The sequence below is a fragment of the Lepus europaeus genome, chromosome 8 (assembly GCF_033115175.1).
Source record: "Lepus europaeus isolate LE1 chromosome 8, mLepTim1.pri, whole genome shotgun sequence".
In the NCBI taxonomy this organism is placed as follows: Eukaryota; Metazoa; Chordata; class Mammalia; order Lagomorpha; family Leporidae; genus Lepus; species Lepus europaeus.
This window is the reverse complement of record NC_084834.1, coordinates 35,570,077-35,590,826: the sequence shown is the minus strand read 5'-3', so window position 1 is coordinate 35,590,826 and position 20,750 is coordinate 35,570,077. Positions and strand designations below refer to the sequence as shown.

Below are 20,750 nucleotides of genomic sequence, written 5' to 3'. Positions count from 1 at the left end.
AATACATATTTAGTCACCCATGATATTCCAATTGGATACTACTTGGTTTAGAAGTTAAATGAATATGTCAATGATATTTTGATCTATTCTCATAAACCTATCTATTTAGGAAACTATGGTATATGTTTAATAGGTCTTAGAAGAGCTGAAGTTGATTTCATGAGAATGACACACAATATCTCACATTCAACTTAGAAGTCAGGCTCATTTTCATACCCACATACATTCTCTTCATTGTCATCCATAACAGATATGCTAACATGGTTCCCACCCCACCAAAAGAGAAAAAGAATACATGAACTATCACCATTGAAAAAAAACGCATCAGAAAGAAAACAAAAGAATTGGGTGTAAATCTATCAGAAGTTGATGAATAACCTGAAGAAAATGTTTAATATGCTTTAAGGTAAAATCACATATTATAAATTGTATATTATGACTATATCTCAAAAAGTCTAAGCACAAATTGGCATTTGCTTGATTAAGTCAATCAAGAAAAGATTTGTGTTCATCTAGTGAATGCTGCTTAAGAATGTAAAATATCTATGGAATACATTTGAAAGAATCACAACAAAATATTTCAGCATCCTAAAATTGAATACTTAAATTCCAAATTCTTAGAATGTTGTGATGAAATAGACACTACGAGCTCTACAGTTTTGGTCAAAAGCTTCAACTCTTTTTTTTTTTTTAAGATTTTATTTAATTATTTGACAGGTAGAGTTACAGACAGTGAGAGAGACTGAGAGAAAGGTCTTTATTCTGTTGGTTCGCTCCCCAAATGCCGCAATGGCCAGAACTGCACCGATCCGAAGCCAGGAGCCAAGAGCTTCTTCCTGGTCTCCCACGCAGGTGCAGGGGCCCAAGCACTTGGGTCATCTTCTACTGCCTTCCCAGGCCACAGCAGAGAGCTGGATTGGAAGAGGAGCAGCTGGGACTAGAATCAGCGCCCATATGGGATGCCGGCGCCACAGGCAGAGGATTAACCTATTGTGCCATGGTGCTGGCCTCAAGCTTCAATTCTTAAACCCCTATATAGTTCAAAGAAATAATCTGCTGATAAATGCATAGCATATAGACTACCCAGTGATGCTTGATAGGTGCTGAAGATGTGTTAACTTGTTTCTAAAATAACACATACTCTGAGAATGTTAACATCAAGATACTTAGGAGCTGGTACTGTGGCGTAGTAGGTTAAGCCTCCGCCCGCATAGCTGGCATCCCATATGGGGGCTAGTTCATGTCTTGGCTGCTTCTCTTCCCATCCAGCTCTCTGTAATGGCCCAGGAAAGCAGTAGAAGATGGCCCAAGTGATTGGGCCCCTGCACCCATGTGGGAGACCCAGAAGAAGTTCCTGGACCCTGGCTTTGGATCAGCTCAGCTTTGGCTGTTGCTACCATCTGGGGAGTGAACCAGGATGGAAGACCTTTCTCTCTGTCTCTCCCTCTCTCTGTGACTTTGCCTCTCAAATAATTAAAAATAAACAAATAAATAAAATCAAGGTATGCTGACTTTTTCCCATCAGGCTAATTCCTACTAGCTTGATGCTTGAGATTTACTTCTGTGATCATACTTGGTCATTTTATTGAGTTCTGTGTAATAAAATGTGCTAGATTTTTGTCTATTAATTTGCAATCATTTCTGGACATGTCGATCATATTTTTGCCCCATTTGTGTTCATAATAAACATAAAATGATTGGCAAACAAGAATCAAGGTATGCCTCCTGATTTGTTCAATGCATAAAAGCCCATCTACATATTTGCTAACTTCTAAGCACACAGCCAGGAATATTAAACAAAATAAACAGGGGCTTTGCTATCACAGACCATAACATCTAGCAGGAGTGTGGGGACATAATTAACTGCCTAACCCATCTTGCCCATTTCCCAAAACAAACTGAATTTTGCAGTTTTAAGAACTATAATTATACAGAATCTTCTTCAGCTAGAGACTCAGTTCTTCTCAGTGATATGTAAGCTAGAGGATATCAACTGAGATTTCCCAGAAAGTCCTTTTTTTCTCATTTGAAGGAACAGCATGAGTCAGGAAGAGCTTTCTTGACTTTTATCTTGATCCAGAATGTGACACCTCAAGGTACAATGGCAACAATGGACAATACTCTCAGAAAAGGAGAGCAGGATGATGAATAAAGTCTGATTGGTTAAAGTCACTTGTGAGTAACCAGGCCTGGATAACTTTCCTAAAACTCCAAATACCACGGAAAAGGCCTAACGTTCATTTTAAGCCAAATTTTGTCAAGTTCCTTGCCTCTAAATATATTTCTAATTGATATACTAAGCATATCACATACTGTCTGTTGAGATTTTTCATTGAGGCTGTAAAGTATAGCTGAGTTTTTGTCAAAGGTGAGGATAAAATACACCAAAGACTCCCTACCTAGGTTCTGACATCCCCCAAGAGTCTAGGGTCAGCAACCTCAGTACAGCCCTTAACAAACAGTCAGTTTAGAGAACTTGTCCTTTTAGTGAGCATACACAACAGGTTAATATAGAGGTAAGACTAAAAGAAGGGAAGACAGCACTGTGGGAGGTGTTATTCTGGAGATGAAGGTAATCCTTCTCTTAATCACCCCCCCAGGATTACACTTCTAGCCCCAAAACCTAGGAAGTCTGCTCTCACTTATCAGCTCAGCGATGCCCAAGCAACATTTATTTCCATCAGGGAATGGTGATTGTCTTTCCTTTGAGAAACATGGTATATCATTTATTACTGATGTGAGTGAGAGAGTATTATCCCTTTTTTAAAACTCCAGGCTCTTGTCATGAAGAAAGACATGCATTCTGTGCTGACACAAATAAGGTTAATAGGTGATAAAATTTATTTAAAGGTTGAGAATGTGAGCATGTGAGCATGGTTGCCCTACACAGAAAACACCTGTTATGGGAGGACAGCTTTGCCCAAAAGGAGAAGGGGTGGAGGAAGAGAGACAGAGAAAGCACCAGGCGACCCCTCCAACCATGGTCTCTGGCAGAAGAGAGAACTTTTTCCCAGCAGGCCTTCTGTATGAATTCAAGAGTGGTGGCGTCTGGCATGCAGCCACCTGGAAATTATATAGCACCTCCGTAAGTTCCATGTGGTACCCAATATCCAAACAGATGCATCCCTGGAAAGGGGGTGTTTTGATTGACAGGTAGGAAGACAGAATTATGTGGGGGTTTGTGACTTCCAGTTCAACAAAGATAGCTAGCTGCCTGCCTATTTCATATTATTGCTACTACTGCTAGGACTAGAACTGCTACCTGATGCTGCTGGGGTTCATAGAAAGGGTCAGTAGAGATGGCTGAGATGAGATGGAAACACCAGTGGGGCAGCATGCATTTCTCCCACGGAGCATAGCAATCACAAGCCTACTTCACATAGGTCAAACGCACAACACAGAGGGCAGCTGACATGCAGTCATGCGTGTGAAGAGTGGAGCAGAAGCAAGAGGATGTGGGGTAGGAGTGGGCAAGGGAAGAGGCTGACAAAAACCATATTCCCCATAGTAAAAAAAAAAAAAAATGCAGGAGCCAGCTAGATCCCAGGTACACCTGTGCTCCACAGGATGCTACAAGTTCAGTATCAGATAGCCTATGGTGAGAAACAATGCAAGGAAGGGGCAGAAGAAAATGAAATCAGAGAAGAGACCCCAAGTTCTCAGTAAATAAGATGGATCCCCAAGGACTTGAGTGAAAGAAGAAAAACAAGGAAGAAAGTTATGCACTCAGGCTAAGAGACCATTAAAGTCTCAAGCAAGAGAGATTGAACCTAAGGACAGTTGGGAAGATGAACAGTTAGAGGAGAAAAAATTAAATCAGTTCATTCTTCTGGAACCTCAATAAATAAATGGAACCTCTTGATAAACGAATGTGCTAGCCATATTAATAGTTACAAATTTCCAGTCACTTTAAGATGGATGGAAATGCTGTAAGCAACACAATAAAGGTGTTCAGCAGGGGAGGGCAGGTCTAGCTTGAAGGAGGCAGCCAGGGCTGAGGGTCATCCACAAGTAGCAGGCAGGTGAGCCCTGAGCTGTGAGAGAGAGCTGGTGTGGGGAAGCAGCCCAGGTAAGGGTCCTGCGCCCCTGGACTTGAACGAATGAGGCTGGGAAGAGACCCCTGTTCCCTTAAGAGTAAGTAACAAAGGCCCATGTTGTAAGAGCACAGAGATCCATGGAGGATGTATAAATGGTGCAAGAGATTGAAGGAAAAGGCAGAAAACAAAGCAGGAAGATTTGCTTCAAAGAGCCTGGCTCAGCCTGTCCCCCAGGATGGAACTGTGTTAGGCAGGGGAGTGAAAGCAAACAGTGCCTGTTCGTTCTCCTCCTTTACTAACAGAGGCATAACTGGCCCTCTGCCCAGTCAACTTAACTGACACTTTGGTGCTGATTTTTGGAGTGCTCCCTTGGCAGGTGTGGGGAGTGGTTGTTCAAGGAGAAAACAAACGATACCTAGTCCAGTGTTCCACACACTGACAGGTGGTTACCTAGTGCCTGGAGGATCTAAGAGTATTTCAAACAGGCTTTTCAGCTGGCCCAGTCCCAGGGCCTCTTCAAACCAACTTTCTTCTGAACTTTTCCCTGCTCTCTGGAGGTACAGATTGCAGAGACTCCACCTGCTGGGCTCTGTCTTTGCAGGAGCTGCCACCTCCACTGGAGGCTTGTCTAAGCAGAAAGTACCTAGTACCCTCTTCCCCTTCCAACTTCTGAGGCCAGAGATGTTCTGGTTCAGATGCAGGCGGTAAACCTCAGCGGGACTCTCCAGCACCGACTGATCTTTGGCGGCAGCCTCCCTTTCCACCTGTGTCAGTGTTTAAGTGGCAGGAAGCAGAAAGCATCACAATCCTCTGACTCTCTGCTCCCTCGCTGCAGCCGTGGAGCTCACATCTGTAATTTCCCCAGCTGCCTCTGGGGCCGGGAACGTTGCCTCTGAATGGCATTTCAGCTACCTGCAGGGCAGCTTCTACGGTTACGTCTAGCCAGATGAACCAAATATGAATTCATTTGAGGATGATTTTCATGAGACAAGGAATGAATTCTACGCGATTCAGCAAATATGTGACAGCACCTCCTTGAACAGTCACACCCTGTTAATTTAACTCAATTTCATATATCAGCTGCCAGGCAGGAGGCCAGAGAAAAATGTAAAGGATTTAGCTAAAATGATGTGTCTGCTTCTCAGGGAAACAACAGAACCACTTACCCCAACTTCTGGAGGGGGGTCCTTGTGTTCAGGGAGGACACAGGTTCGGACCTATGGAGAAAAAAAAAAAATTCCAATATGACACTGAGGTACAAACAGTGCAGAAGCTTTCAATTTGTTTCATCTGGTGTCAGGGCGGACTCTGTGGTTAATCATTAATGCAGCTACCTGTACCATACCCTCTGCAGTGCAATAAAGCTGTCCTTGTATAGTGCCTAAACTTCCTGATTTTCCTAAGTAGACAGAGCTGCCTGGATCTCCGCCCATCACCTCCTTGTCAAACACGGAGATATCTGGGATTTAGGTGAATCACCTTTAATCTCAAGAAGCAGCCTCCAAGCAACATTCAAGGGAAAGGACAGAGTCAGAATAGAGCAAATGATTTTACGCATGTTCTAGAAATAGTTACTCTCTGTATAAGAACCAGAATCCATAATCCTTGTAAGACATGGCTATCATTTGAGAATTACGGGCCATCTGAACTCACTTGAAAAGCAATTTTTTTTTGACAGGCAGAGTGTACAGTGAGAGAGAGAGAGACAGAGAAAGGTCTTCTTTTGCCGTTGGTTCACCCTCCAATGGCAGCAGTGGCTGGCGCGCTGCGGCCGGCGCACTGCGCTGATCTGAAGCCAGGAGCCAGGTGCTTCTCCTGGTCTCCCATGCGGGTGCAGGGCCTAAGGACTTGGGCCATCCTCCACTGCACTCCCGGGCCACAGCAGAGAGCTGGCTTGGAAGAGGGGCAACTGGGACAGAATCCAGCGCCCCGACCGGGACTAGAACCCGGCGTGCTGGCGCCACAGGTGGAGGATTAGCCTAGTGAGCCACGGTGCTGGCCCTGGAAAGCAATTCTTATTTTGGGGTGGAGAATGTCAAATAACCAGTCTTCTGGAATAACTTATCATATAAGTGATCCAAGTGAAACATCAGCTTCTTATATAATGAGTGGAAATGTATCTTTGAGTAGTGAATCCTGGCTATACATTTGGATCATTTGGGGAAACTGTCAAACTATTGGTGTCCCTCCCTGACCTCAGATATGCCAATGCCAATCAATATCTACCAAGTCTAGGGTTCTCTTAAGAAAAAAAAAAAATGTTTTCAAATGAAAAGAGAAAAAAAATCGCTTCCAAAAGGTAATAAAAACAAGAAAAACATAAGACTTACACCTACTATGATCTCATTTTAAAAAATGAGATAAGCTACATAAATGTACACAGAGCAACATACAAGCATACCACGTTTAATTTGATAGCATGGCAGGCTGGGAGCTGCAAATGGAAGAGCTGCATCCCAGGAGCACTTCATGGTTCAATATTTTAGGCAGTCATTTCAATTAGATAACTTTGAAGGTGCACTGCTCAAATCATACTTAACCTCAAATCCCTTACAATCTGACACTCCTGCACATATGAGGTTTAAGGGATGTTTATAATACCCCTAATAATGTCAGAAGACTGAACAACTCCTAACAGTCTGTCGATCTTTAACACAGTCTCCATTTCCAATGGAAAAGCTGCAAGTGTGGTAAAATGTACATTTTAACTTCCAGCTGAATGCTCTTTTTGTTTCTTTATGACAGATCTAACACTATCGCTTGTAGAATTTATCCCCCATTAGGACTCAAATTGTCCACTAGAGCACCAAATAAATGACATGAGAGATCCCAACAGAGTAAACAACACTATTTGTAGAATAACGTTAGATCCGAATTGCATGACAGAGCATTTGCTGTCTGGTAGCAGCATCAACATTTTTTGGCCCAGTTGTACAGTGCAGGCTCATCAACTAAAATCATCAGCTGGCCTCAAAGGAAAGGGAACTATATTTAAACAGGGTCTCTAATTATCAACATAGTATCTTTATGGTTCCCCTATATGTATAGGCTCAATAGAAATATGTTTATAAATTGTGTATAAATATGGACTTGATAGATAATAGACACAGATATATATCTTAATTGACTATATACATTGCAAATCCATATTCCTATACATGAAATACATACATACACATATATAGGCATATATACATTATTTTAAGGAAATATTTGATAGTCAAATAGCATTTTTCAACAACTTATTCTTGAATTTAAAAATAAAGTGAAAAATATAAAAAACTGATGAGGGTCAACATATACATAATTGTATAAAGTATTTGATTGGAATCACACACACATATATACATATATATATTATTTAATGTTGGACAAAAGTAGAATATATTTACAATTCCTGTAACATGGTCTATTAAACTCCTAAATTTATGTTAATTTTATGAGGTTTATTTCATATGAATACAAATAAATTGAAGAGAAATATTTTTTATTCTAAAGTTGTACACAAGAAAAAATCTAAAGTTTTCCAGGAATTTTTTTGCCATACACTTTGTGTATGTGTGTAGGAAAGGCAAAGAGACAGAAGAGTCAAAAAAAACTAACTACACTTTTACTTTACATAATAGAAGTACAATATGTCAAATTTTCTTATGAAGCATTTTTTTAAATCAATAGTGGAGATCCTGATTTAGAAGAAAGACTTTTGTAACCAACTTCAAATTTTATCAAGTGATATTTTAACATAAAATAATTTTTAAATCACTATGTATAGTTCTAAAACTTTAATGCTTACAGTCAATACTATTGATATTATATTACATAGATTATATACCCAGGATACTTTTTTGAAATTTATTTGCATTTATTTGAAAGGCAGAAAGAGAGAGAGATGAGAGAGGATGATCTTTCATCATCTGTTCCATCTCCAAATGCCAATGACAGCCAGGGCTGGGCCAGGCTGAAGCCAGGACCCTGCACTCCCACCCTGGTCTCTCCTATGGGTGGGGGCTTCCTGACAACTTAAGCCATCATCAGCTGCCTTCCCAGATGCATTAACAGAAAGCTCTTTCAGAAACAGTGCAGCTGGGACCAGCACTCTGATATAGGATGTGGGAATCCCAAGCATGCCGTAAGCCACTGTGCTGTAATTCCTGCCCTGATGATGTACTGCTTATGTAAAATATATCCCTCATTACAGTGGACATAAACTAGGAGGTAAGCACTGACTCTGCCAGTGCATATGGCTCCATTCCTTTCCTTTGGGACTTCAGAGGCCGATGAGTGGGACAAATGTTTATACAAATCAGTACAATGTGGAAAGCACTACGATGGACATGTAAATACTTCCTGTGGTTATTTAGAGTGAGAAATAATACTCAGTCTATGAGCGTTAACAGGGACTTCACCGGAAGAGGTGACTTGAGTTTTGAAGGATGAGTAAGAGTTTTAGACAAGGAAGGCTATGATATAACAAGCAGTTTTTTGCAACAGACATGTCAATGAGTTGTAAAGTCTCAAGATGCTAAGGAAGGAGTGAGAATCATGATGGCATCATAGGGAGTCTACTGGGAACCAACCAGAGATAAATACATCTGGTAAAATAGTTTTGGGCCACGTAATGTAAATAGCTATTTAGTCCACTTATTTCTGGTGACTGGAAATCAGGGAAGGCATTTGGGAAGAGGTAGTACATGATCCGAGGCTGTGGAATATCCCAACTCTGCCCAAGCCATCTTGGAAAAATGTCCTTCTGTTTAGCAGTTATCTAACACGGTGTTAATAATAGACGTTATACAATGCTGTATTAGATTCTTTTCAGTAATTAGAACCATGAATGACAGAGGGATAGAGAGTGGGAAAGGGGGGAGGGGAGGGGAGGGGAGGGGAGGGGAGAAAAGAAGACAGAGGGAGACAGAGGGGACAAGGAGACAGGAAGGTAGAGGGGGAAGATATGCCACTGAGAAATAATAAACTGAACAAATATAGACACAATCTCTTGATGTGGAGGGATGAAGCAGTGACTGTCACGACAGCATTTGGAATATTCCAGTTCACCGGCAGTGTCATGTCTCCTGAGAGTTACTGGCCTTCCTCAGGCATTCGTTTTCCCTTTTTTGGTCTTAACAGCAGTTCTTGTTTTTCTTCACCATACCCTGCACTATTCCTTATGTCTGGGAACATAAGAACATCTGCCTCACTACACAATTAAAGTTCTTATGGCTTTGTATTGTCCTTTTATGATATCAAATAAAGCAAGTGAGGACAATTAATAGGAGTGATCATATAGAGGATCACGTTATACCTTTCATCTTGAATATTTCTAAAAATCAACATGAAGCAAATGCATTGTCTTCTCCATCAACCTCAGAAGTTCAGCTTTCTATAAATGAATTAACCTTAGGAACAACACCAGACTTACAGTGAGTTTCACCCAATGCTTTGATCAAATTTCTACAGACTACTTCACCACCTTTAATTTTCCCAATAAAGAGACTGCAGTAGCTGCATATATCGCTCTGATGCTCAAATCCACAGAGAAAAACACTCATAAATGAATCAAGCTTGTCACCTAAAGCTTAGCTGTGCTGTGTGAAGGTAGGAGGAGCTGTAGACTGCTGTGCGTTCAGAGCAGACTGAGAATGAGGCAGTGGGGGCTGTCTGACTATCCCTTTGGAGCCCCAGAGACAGAGAAGGCTATGTTGTAGTGGATCTGCCTAGCATGCTGGCAGTGTCTACACCCATGCACATGCATCTCCTCATTGGTAGGTGAGGAAGCAGCAACTAGAAGCAGGAAAGGGGCGGGTTGTCCTGGAGGAGTACCTCTGGGCAGGGAGAGCCTAGATCTTCTCCCTACAATATTGTCACAGCTGATTATGTTTCTGACAATAAATTCACCACCGAAGCACATCCATTTTGTTTTCCTAACAAAAATGTTGCTCTAATTGTCTGTGTGTCTTGGGTTGGAACAGATCATCCTATGATCCTTTTTCCACTTGGAATTACACAGGTAACAGCCTTACTATTCAGAACACATGTGAAACCCGACTGGGATGGATAAGTGTAGCTTCCTTCCGCAATACGAATTTTCTGGAAGGATTATATATCCCAAGATCCTGTGTACCCAGGGGTAGCCACATAACCAGTTCTCAGCAATGAAATGTGCGTGTGTGTGAGAGAGAAAGACAGAGAGAGAATGTCTGTTGTATCCAAGCTAGATTTTCCCACAAGTGGATACAGTATGTTGTCTACTTCTTCAAATGGCCAGAAGGAAAGGAGTCCAATTCTTAGGTGACGGCACAGCTGCATCTGGGTCCCCTAATGGCCACATGAAGTGATGTCAGCTGTCTCCCATCACTAACACTATCAGACTATTAGGTGAATGTGTTTTCTCCTGATGTGCAACCCATTATCACAAACTTGACTGCTTAAAACAGTATCTTTTGGCCGGTGGCACCACGGCTCACTTGGCTTAATCCTCTGCCTACGGCGCCAGGTTCTAGTCCTGGTTGCTCCTTTTCCAGTCCAGCTCTCTGCTGTGGCCCGGGAAGGCAGTGGAGGATGGCTCAGGTGCTTAGGGCCCTGCACCTGCATAGGAGACCAGGAGGAAGCTCCTGGCTCCTGCTTTTGGATCGGCGCAGCACCGGCTGTGGCAGCCATTTGGGGGGGTGAACCAACGGATAAAGGAAGACCTTTCTCTCTAACTCTGCCTGTCAAAAAAACAAACAGTATCTCTCTATGCATTCATTCTTTTGCAGGTCAGAACTCCAAGTGTGGTACGGCTGCTTCTCCACGCAGGCCTCACAAAGCTGAAATCAAGGTGTCAGCAGGCTGGGTCCTCATTTAGAGGCCTCTCTAAGGAACAGCTGCTTCCACACTCTCCCAGGCCATTATCAAAATTCAATTGCTAGAAGCTCTGAAACTGAGGTCCTCAATTTCTTGATGGCTAGCAGCTGGAGTCTATGTAAGCTTCTGGAAGCCACACACCTGCACCCCTTGCCATGTGACCTCCTCCCTCTTCAAAGGCAGCCTCAGAGGAGCTCCTTTGCATCCAATCCTATTCTTGTGCTTCAGATCAGTCTACAGGAAGAACTCACTCTCCTGCAAAGGCTCACCACACAAGGCCAGGCTCACAATCTCTGTTTAAGGTCATGTGGGACAGAATAGCCTTCCCTGATCATGGGAGAAGCCACCAGCACAGCACAGTACTGGGGATGATGTAGGAACATACACCATGTGATAGTAATCACAGGCACTTAGAATTCTGCCCACCACAGTGACCAAAAACCAAACCAAAGCAAACAAAAACATGAACTTCTCTTGTGCTAAGGCACTTAAATGTGGCCGTTTATGTTTGTTTCAGAAGCTGGCATAATTTAGACCTCCTATTTGTTCTAAGTGACAATTTTTGATTAAGTTTCTGGTTATGAGGAAATTAGCTAACATCAAAGGGGGGGGTGACATTTTAAGATCAGCTGATATGAATTAAGCACTGGCAAGCTCAGGGAGCAAGAGAGTAAGACAGCAAGGGGCACTGATGACGACCTGGTATGAGTCAAGACATCTAATAATAATCGCTGAGAATCTTCAATTGGCTACAATCTATCAGGTGGTCTCAGATGATGGTTTTCTAACAGTTATTTTTTTTTACTTGAAAGGAGAAAGTATTTTATTGCAAATAGCCACTGAGTCTTAGAAGGACTCTTAGTGTTAAGTAAGAAAAACCAACAAAAGTGATATGAAAAATTAAAGTTACTATGTCACAAATCAATGTTGTAGAGGTAGTGTTACAAATGCCTTTGCACAAATACTCCAAGTGGGTTATGTTAATGAAAGAAGTGTGCTGGGTGTAAAAGACAATAGAAATCAGAGAGCAGTCTGCCAAAATGGAAATCACATTCCTTGTTTGTAAGAAGGAGTAATTATCCACTTTCAGATGATTTAACAATGCCTGGAAAAGAGTCCTTCAAACATCAACAATGAGTAATTCCTAATTCTTTCGCAGACAGGCCATTATTAGTATTTTCTGATTTTTACCAGAAACAAGCTTAGAAAATGAGGATCAAGGGAAGCTCACTACAATTTCAGCAAAAATAACAGAAAAAAAGTGTTACCCTAAAGCAGTTATTAACCTTGACAAATATTAGAATAATCCATAGTATGATTTGGTCTTGGGTGTGTTGTTCGTGGCAATTCAAAAGGCTAAGGGTGAGGCTAACGGTTGAGTTCTTCAATCAAGTCAGAGGTGGATCTGGGACACAGCTGGGCTGCAAGTTCACTAAGCCACAATGTTGTGAGCGGAATTGTTTCTCCAGTTTTCATATGCTGAAGGCCTAACTCCTAGCACCTCAAAATGTGAGTGTATTTTAGGATCTGTAGAGAAGTGATTGCATTAAAAAGAGGCTCTTAAACTGGGGCCCTAATTCAATAGGGTTGCTGTCCCTATAAAAGGAAGTGACACCAAGAAAGTTCCAGTGCACAGGAAAGATGACATGAAGAGACAATAAGGATGGTGGCCATTGGTAAGCCAAGGAGAAGGTCTTAGAGGAAGTCAACCCCCAGAACATTGATCTTGGACTTCCAGATTCCAGAACTGTGAGAATCTGGTTTTCTGTGGTATAAGCCACTCAGTCTGTGGTATTCTGTCATGCCAACACTTGCAAACCTGGACACACAGTCTACCCATGCTGTATGCTGTAGCCCTCTCAGACTCTCATGCAAAAGCTTGACTGAATTGCCTTTCAACCCTAAAGAAGTTCATGAAATTCTCAAAGGTGTACAAACACCCACTCAGCACTGTGCAATATACAACCTTAAAAGCTGACAAATGTCTTTAGAGTTTGATTCCCCTTTGGTCGCCAAATTTGAGACTCTAGCTACACACGGAAGCAAGAATCTCTGCTCAGTTCTCTCCCTGTTGCTGCCTTCTGTCTACCAAAGCTTCAGTATTTAGACTTCTAGCTATGAAGAGACTCTGTGAACGCACTCTGCTGGGAAAATGTCTCTTTAGCTCCTCAGTGTCAAGTCAGCACTCAATATAGGGATGTTCCTTTCCCTAGTTTCCCAGGCAGATTTCATTCTTCTTTAAACCAGCCTTTGTCCTGCTTCTATAGACCCCTGCAAAACATCATAATTCAGCATGTCACTTGTGGAAGGAAAGATGACCACTGACTTGAGGACCCTGCATTCTTTTTCTTACTTCATCCAACATAGCTTTACTGATTTCCTTTTCTTCAAGTAGCAGCAGCCCACTGTCAGTGCAAAGGCCTGTTCCTTAGACAAAAGTGAGAGTCAGAGAAAGCCCCTGGGGAGAAACACAGCTTCACATTACAAGGTTCTCCTTTCTCTGGAAATGTATTCTACGGATTTGTTTTTGCTTCCCCCATATGATGCTTTCTTTTTTCCCAAATAAATGTTTTATTTAATGAGTACAAATTTCATAAGTACAACTTTAGGTATATAGTGATTCTTACCACCATACCTGCCTTCCCACTCCCACTCCCATTCTCCATTAATATTCATTTTCAATTAACTTTATACACAGAAGGCCAACTCTATACTTAGTAAGGATTTCAAAAATTTGCACACACACACACACACAGACTGCTTGAGATCAAGTTTTACAGTTAATTCTCATAACACCACTCATTATGGGAAGTAAGTACACAGTGACTCCTCTTGTCACTTTAACAATTAACATTCTTATGTATGATGTCAGTGATCATCCGAGGCTTTTTTTTTTTTTTTGACAGGCAGAGTGGAGAGTGACAGAGACAGACAGAGAGAAAGGTCTTCCTTTTTTTACCCCCCAATGGCCACTGTGGCCTGTGCACTGCAGCCGGCGCACTGCACTGATCTGAAGCCAGGAGCCAAGGTGTCTCTCCTGGTCTCCCATGCGGGTGCAGGGTCCAAGCACTTGGGCCATCTTCCACTGCCCTTGCGGGCCATAGCAGAGAGCTGGATAGGAAGAGGAGTGACCAGGACAGAATCCGGCACCCTGCCTGGGACTAGAACCTGGTGTGCTGGCGCTGCAGGCAGAGGATTAGCCTATTGAGCCATGGTGCTGGCCCACCTGAGGCTCTTGACATGAGCTGCTAAGGCTATGGAAGCCTTTTGAATCCACACTCCATCAGTATTTAGATAAAGCCATAAGCAAAGTGGAAGATCTCTATCCCCTTCAGAGAAAAGTACATCTTTCTTTGATGGCCACTTCTTTCCACTGGGGTCTCACTCACAGACATACTTTATATGGGACATTTTTTGCCACAGTGTTTTGGCTTTCATGCCTGAAATGCTCTCATGGGCTTTTCAGCCAGACCAGAATGTCTTAAGGGCTGATTCTGAGGTCAAAGTGCTATTTAGAGTGACTGTTATTCTATGAGTCTGCTGGATAGACTGCTTCCCATGTTGGAACATTCTCTCCTTTTTAATTCCATTATTATTACCAAACACTTAATCCTTGATCTTATTTATATGATCCTTTTAACACTTAATGCTATATACATGATCACTTTAACACTATTAATGATCACTTTAACACTAAAGATGGATTTTTTTTTTTACCACACAGCTTAATGGGATTTGGCATTATTTAATGCCAAATGGCAAGTATTTAAACTTTACTCTTAGAAGTAAGACCACAGAAATGTATGCAGAACTATACAGCTTTACAATTATGAAATTCCTCCTCCCTCTCTTATTCCCACTCTTATTTTTCATTGTAATCTATTTTCAATTGATTTTATATACACACGACTAACTCTATGTTAAGAGTTCAACAAACAGTATGGAGAAAAAAAAAAGCCTGTTCCCTGACAGTCAAGACAAGGGCTGTTCAAGTCATTGCTATCACAGATCAGGGAGAACATACGGTATTTGTTCCTATGTGACTGACTTATTTCACTAAGTATGATGTTTTCCAGATTCATCTATTTTGTTACAAATGACTGGATTTCATTTTTTTAAAGCTATGGAGTATTCCATAGAGTACATATCCCCATAATTTCTTTATGCAATCTTCAATTGGTGGGCATTTAGGTTGATTCCATGTCTTAGCTATTATGAATTGAGCTGCAATAAATATAGGGTTGCAGGTAATTTTTATTTGCTGATTTCATTTCCCTTGGGTAAATTCCCAGGAGTGGATGGCTGGGTCATACGATAGGTCTATATTCAGATTTCTGAGGTATCTCCAAACTGTCTTCCATAGTGGTCTTACCAGTTTGCATTCCCTACAGCAGTGGATTAGGGTACCTTTTCCCCCACATCCTCGCTGGCATTTGTTTATTGATTTCTGTATGAAAACCGTTCTAATTGGGGTGAGGTGAAAACTCAGTGTGGTTTTGATATACATTTCCCTGATAGCTAGTGATCCTGAACATTTTTTCATGTGTCTGTTGAACATTTGGATTTCTTCTTTTGAAAAATGTATGTTTAAGTCTTTGGCCCATTTCTTAACTGAGTCATTTGTTTTGTTGTTGAGGCGTTTCCTGATCTCTTTATATGTTCTGGTTATTAATCCTTTATTTGTTGCATAGTTTGCGAATATTTTTCCCATTCTGTAGGTTGCCTCTTCACTTTACTGAGTGTTTCTTTTGCAGTACAGAAGCTTCTCAATTTTATGTAGTCCCATTTGTGAATTTTGTCTTTGATTTCCTGTGCCTCTGTGGTCTTTTCCAGGGACTCCTTGCCTGTTTCAACACCTTGCAAGGTTTCCAAAATGTTCTCTAATAATTTGATGGTATCAGGTCATAGATTCATGTATGTGATCCATCTGAAATGGATTTTTGTGTAAGGTGTAATGTAGGGGTCTATTGGGCATTGCATAAAATAGTCCCTAACAACATGGCACCTGGCAGATGATCAGGGGGTGTGTCTGCGGCCGCTGCTGTTAAACCACGCAAGATCGGACCACCTGCAGGGATAGGTCCAATTTATTTCTGGACACATGGACAGTGTCTGATCCCTATACCTTGCTTAGGGTGCCCCTGTGTGTGGTCCACCCGTGCCTGCATGACCTTTTTGCTGATTGGCTCCCCTACTGTGCATGTCCTTTGTAAGCTTTATAAGCCTGTACGCTTCTTCAGTAAAGTGGTTTCTGCTTTGATAGAACTCATGAGTGCTTACTGTGGTGTGCTTGACCTGTCAACCTTACCTCTCCAGTTCGCCTTGTCAGGGAGTGCTTATACTGTCCCCTACTGGTCAGGGGACAGTCTCAGGCTTAAGATCCCAACAGGGGTCCTGCTTCATTCTTCTGCATGTGGAAATCAAGTTTTCCCAGTACCGTTTGTTGAAGAGACTGTCCTTGCTCTAAGGATTGGTTTTAGCTCCTTGATCAAATATAAGTTGGTTGTAAATGTTTGGGTTGTTTTCTGATGTTTCTGTTCTGTTCCATTGGTTTATCCACCTGTTTTTGTACCAGTATCAGTCTGTTTTGATTATAACTGCCTTGTAGTATTCTGGAAATCTGGTATTGTGATGCCTTCTTATTTGTTTTTTGTTGTATAAGATTGTTTTAGCTATTCAAGGCCTCCTGTGTTTCTGTATGAATTTTTTTTCTAGATCTGAGAATGTCTGGTATTTTGATTGGTCTAACATTGAATCTGTAATCACTTTTGGAAGAATGGACATTTTGATGATATTGACTCTTCCAATCCATGAACATGGAAGATTTTTCCATTTTTTGTTTCTTTTTCTATTTCTTTCTTTAATGTTTTATAATTCTCATCATAGAGATCCTTGTTTAAATTAATCCAAGGTATTTGATTTTTTGTAGCTATTGTGAATATGACTGATCTTAGAAGTTCTTCCTCAAGCATGGCATTGTCTGTGTATACAAAGGCTATTGTTTTTTATGTACTGATGTTATATCCAGCTACTTTACCAAACTCTTCTATGAGTTCCAATAGGTTCTTGGTGGAGTCTTTTGGATCCTCTATATATAGAATCACGTCATCTGCTAACAGGGATATTTAGACTTCCTCTTTCCCAATTTGTATACCTTTGATTTATTTTTCTTGCCAAATGGCTCTGGCTAAAACTTCCAGGACTAATTTGAATAGCAATTTTGAGAGTGGGCATCCTTGTCTGGTTCCAGATCTCAGTGAGAATGCTTTCAACTTTTCCTCATTCAATATGATGCTGGTCATGGGTTTGTCCTAAATTGCCTTGATTGTGTTTAGGAACGTTCCTTCTATACCCAATTTGCTTAGAGCTTTCATCATGAAGGATTAAAGCATTTTATCAAATGCTTTCTCTGAATCTATTGAGATAATCACATGGTTTTTGTTCTGCAGTTTGTTAATGTGATGTACCACACTGATTTGCAAATGTTGAACCATCCCTGCATACCAGGGATAAATCTCACTTGGTCTGGGTGGATGATCTTTCTGGTGTGTTGTTGGATTCAACTGGCCAGAAATTTGTTGAGGATTTTTGTGTCTATGTTCATCAGAGAAACTGATCTGTAGTTCTCTTTCTCTGTTGTGTCTTTTGGATTTAGTAAATAAGATGATGCTAGCTTCATAGAAAGAGTTGGGGAGGATCCCCTCCCTTTCAGTTTTTTTAAATAACTTGAGAAGAATTGGAGTTAGTTCTTCTTTAAATGTCTGGTAGAATTCAGAGGTGAAGCCATTTGGTCCTAGGCTTTTCGCTGTTGGGAGGGTCTTTATTATTGATTCAATTTCTGTCTTGCTAATGGGTCTGTACAGGTTTTCTGTGTCTTCATGGCTCAACTTAGGTAGGTTGTATGTGTATTTTTGTATTTTTATTTCAATTTTTTAAATTTCTTCTCTAATTTTAACTATTTCTTTGCTCCGACTAAATTTGGGTTTGGTTTGCTGTTGTTTTTCTAGATTTTTGAGATGCACTGACAGCTCATTTATTTGGTGCCCTTCCAATTTCTTAATGTAGGCATGGAATGCTATAAACTTTCCTCTTAACATTGCTTTTGCTGTATCCCATATGTTTTGACATGTTGTATTCATGTGTTTCCAGAAATTTTTTTATTTCTCCTTTGATTTCTTCTATGATCCATAATAATGCTTTCAAACCTGTGGTTTGTAATCCATCTGACTGTTTTCCTAAGTATCATTGGAAGGAGTATTGCTTGCTATCCAAACTGAACTTGATAGAATCTGGCAGTTATTAGAAAGGAAGGTATCTCCCAAAACTGTGGTTAAGGGAGATGAAAAAACAAGCATAAGTGTTATTAGAGAGGAAAATGAAACACTATTTGGTGATAAACCAGTTACAAATGCACAACTACAGGAGGTTCTTTTGACAAAAGTAGAGTTTACTGTGAAGTTTGAACACCATCCAAAAATGATCTAATACCTAGTAAGTGCTCATGCTGTCTCAGTTTTTATTGAGTAAATGTGATCATCTTTCAAATGCTAAAGCACACTACACCTAATTACATACACAAGAACAGTCCACAGAGTTCCAAGCCAACATGCATTAATACTTAAGACAAATGAAAGCACTCTTCTAGTTTTGATGCATCTAATCCTAGGTGTTTTCCATTTCACAGCAATGATGTTCACCACACAGTTCTCTAGTCACATGGGTCCCTTTAGGTTTAATTGCTAGCTCTTTAAGACTTCTAATTTCTCTATATGAATGCACCATTATACTAAATCCTGCCAGTCATACAGGAGTCATGTGATTCTTTAGGTTAATGGTGACTGCAAATGTGACTCCAGAGCCACATAACTCTGAGTATCCCTGCCATTATCCACAGTTTATTCCATTTCCCTTTCCAACAATTACAGAGATCTATTGCAGGCAGGTGAAAGAACATTGAACAGCAAAAATAACCACAGATATTCCCTTTCTTTGTCAGAGATTCTCTGATAGATACAAGTTCTACTGAAAATAAGAGCAGCCAAACTGAAAATTTCATTTTTGTATATATCAAAAGGGTCTCCCTATTGCTGTCCTGAGAATAAATTATTCTGCTCCCCATGCTGTTTATTTATGGTTCTTCCTGGAACATGAGGTTGGGAAAGCTGCTGTTGTCCAGATCCCACTAGTTTTCTCGTACCACCTACACGAGCCAATTCTTGTCATGTGCACTAACCTAAAAAACAAAGGACAAATATCTACAGAGCTATGTAAGTTTCCACAACAGATTTTAAGTGTTAAAAGATACTGAGATGTTTTTAAAATGGAAGTTATGAAGCAACACTTTGCATTGCAAAAAACAATATAAATAATTTTTATGGGCACTAAAGATCATACCTGATAACCTACTAAACAGTGTTCCTTATACATTAAGAGAATTCCATTACTGGGGCCGGTGTTGTGGCATAATAGGTAAATCCACCACCTGTAACACCAGCATCCCATATGGTCACTGCTTAGAGTACAGGCTGCTCCACTTTCCCATCCAGCTCCCTGCTAATGTGCCTGAGAAAGCAGCAGAAGATAGCTCAAGTGCTTGGGCCCCTGCACCCACGTGGGAGAACCAGAAGAAGCCCTTGACTCCCGGCTTCAGAATGGCCCAGCCCTGGCTGTTGCCAGGTAGTGAACCAGCAGATGATGATCTTTCTCTCTCTCTCCTTCTTCCTCTGTCTGTATTGCTCTCTCTCTAACTCTGCCTTTCAAATAGATAAAATATATCTTAAAAAAAAAGAATTATATTCCTACTGATTCCCAAAACCTCGCATGAAGATATTACATGAAACACATGCAGAGTCCAATTGAAATCTCATGTATTCTACATTAACTGTAGGCCAACGCTCAGCAACAGCCTCGGCCTCCCTTCCTCTCCTTCTCTACCACCTCAATATATAAGAATAATTGTACCATTATTCTACAAAGTAGAGAAAGATTCATTACAGCTGATCTACTATCCTCAGACCTGAATGGGATTTATGCTGCTCTAAAATTTTTTTACCCTAGAAAGAAATAATGTAAAATTCAAAGTTGTTAATTAAGGCTAATGGAACCAAAGGAAATAACAATCATACTTACTTCATGTTTGAGTTAATTATTTCATCAGAGACATACATATTAATTATTTTTAAAGCTATTATCTCATTTAATTCTTATATGTTGTAATATTCTTGAATGATCATTTTACAGGGTCGATTTGGGAATCAGAGGCAGATTTGGTGGTCTGTACCCAAAGTCTGGGCCCTTCCATGGCCATGTGCTTCTTCAGAGCCTAGACTGTAGAGACTTTAATTATCTCCCGTAGGGCTTCTTAATTAGAGTTTTAAAAACCAAATATCTATTAACATCAGGGACTAGAAACAGACACAATTTATCACACTGCCAGACTCAAAAACACCACTGTTTGGTATTAACAGCCCCCAATTAAGACTACAGGCATGAATTACTGAACAAGCCATTAGATAGAGAACAATAATATCAACACAAGCATGGCTATTAATCCATTCCTCATTGGAAGTCATCAGTCTCAACAATATTGGGATAAATAATTTCTAGGTACCTTTGAAACAATCCTATTCTGTTCCAATATTTTAGAGACTACTTACAACCTGAATTTTGGTGATTCTAGTATAAGAGAGATCACTATGCCCCACGTGAAGATACATAAGATCTATGGCTCTTACACATATATAATGAACGTACAAAATATTTTTTTCATAAATTGAAAAGAAAATGGTGTCTATGAGCATCAAGTAGAGGTGCTACCAAGGTACCTACTCAGTAAAGTGTTGTGTTTGTCTCCAAGGAAAAATGCAATAC

The 20,750-nt window shown here is 40.7% G+C and overlaps 1 protein-coding gene across 3 annotated transcripts in view; it reads right to left on the bottom strand.

Annotated features, from left to right (window-relative positions):
- Nucleotides 1-20,750, bottom strand: part of INPP4B (inositol polyphosphate-4-phosphatase type II B) — a 901,292-nt gene that overhangs the window by 296,101 nt on the left and 584,441 nt on the right. For all 3 annotated transcript variants that reach the window (XM_062199561.1, XM_062199562.1, XM_062199560.1), the window contains exon 8: nucleotides 5,204-5,254. In XM_062199561.1, the coding sequence (XP_062055545.1) occupies nucleotides 5,204-5,254 (51 nt within the window). The remainder of the gene's footprint in view (nucleotides 1-5,203; nucleotides 5,255-20,750) is intronic.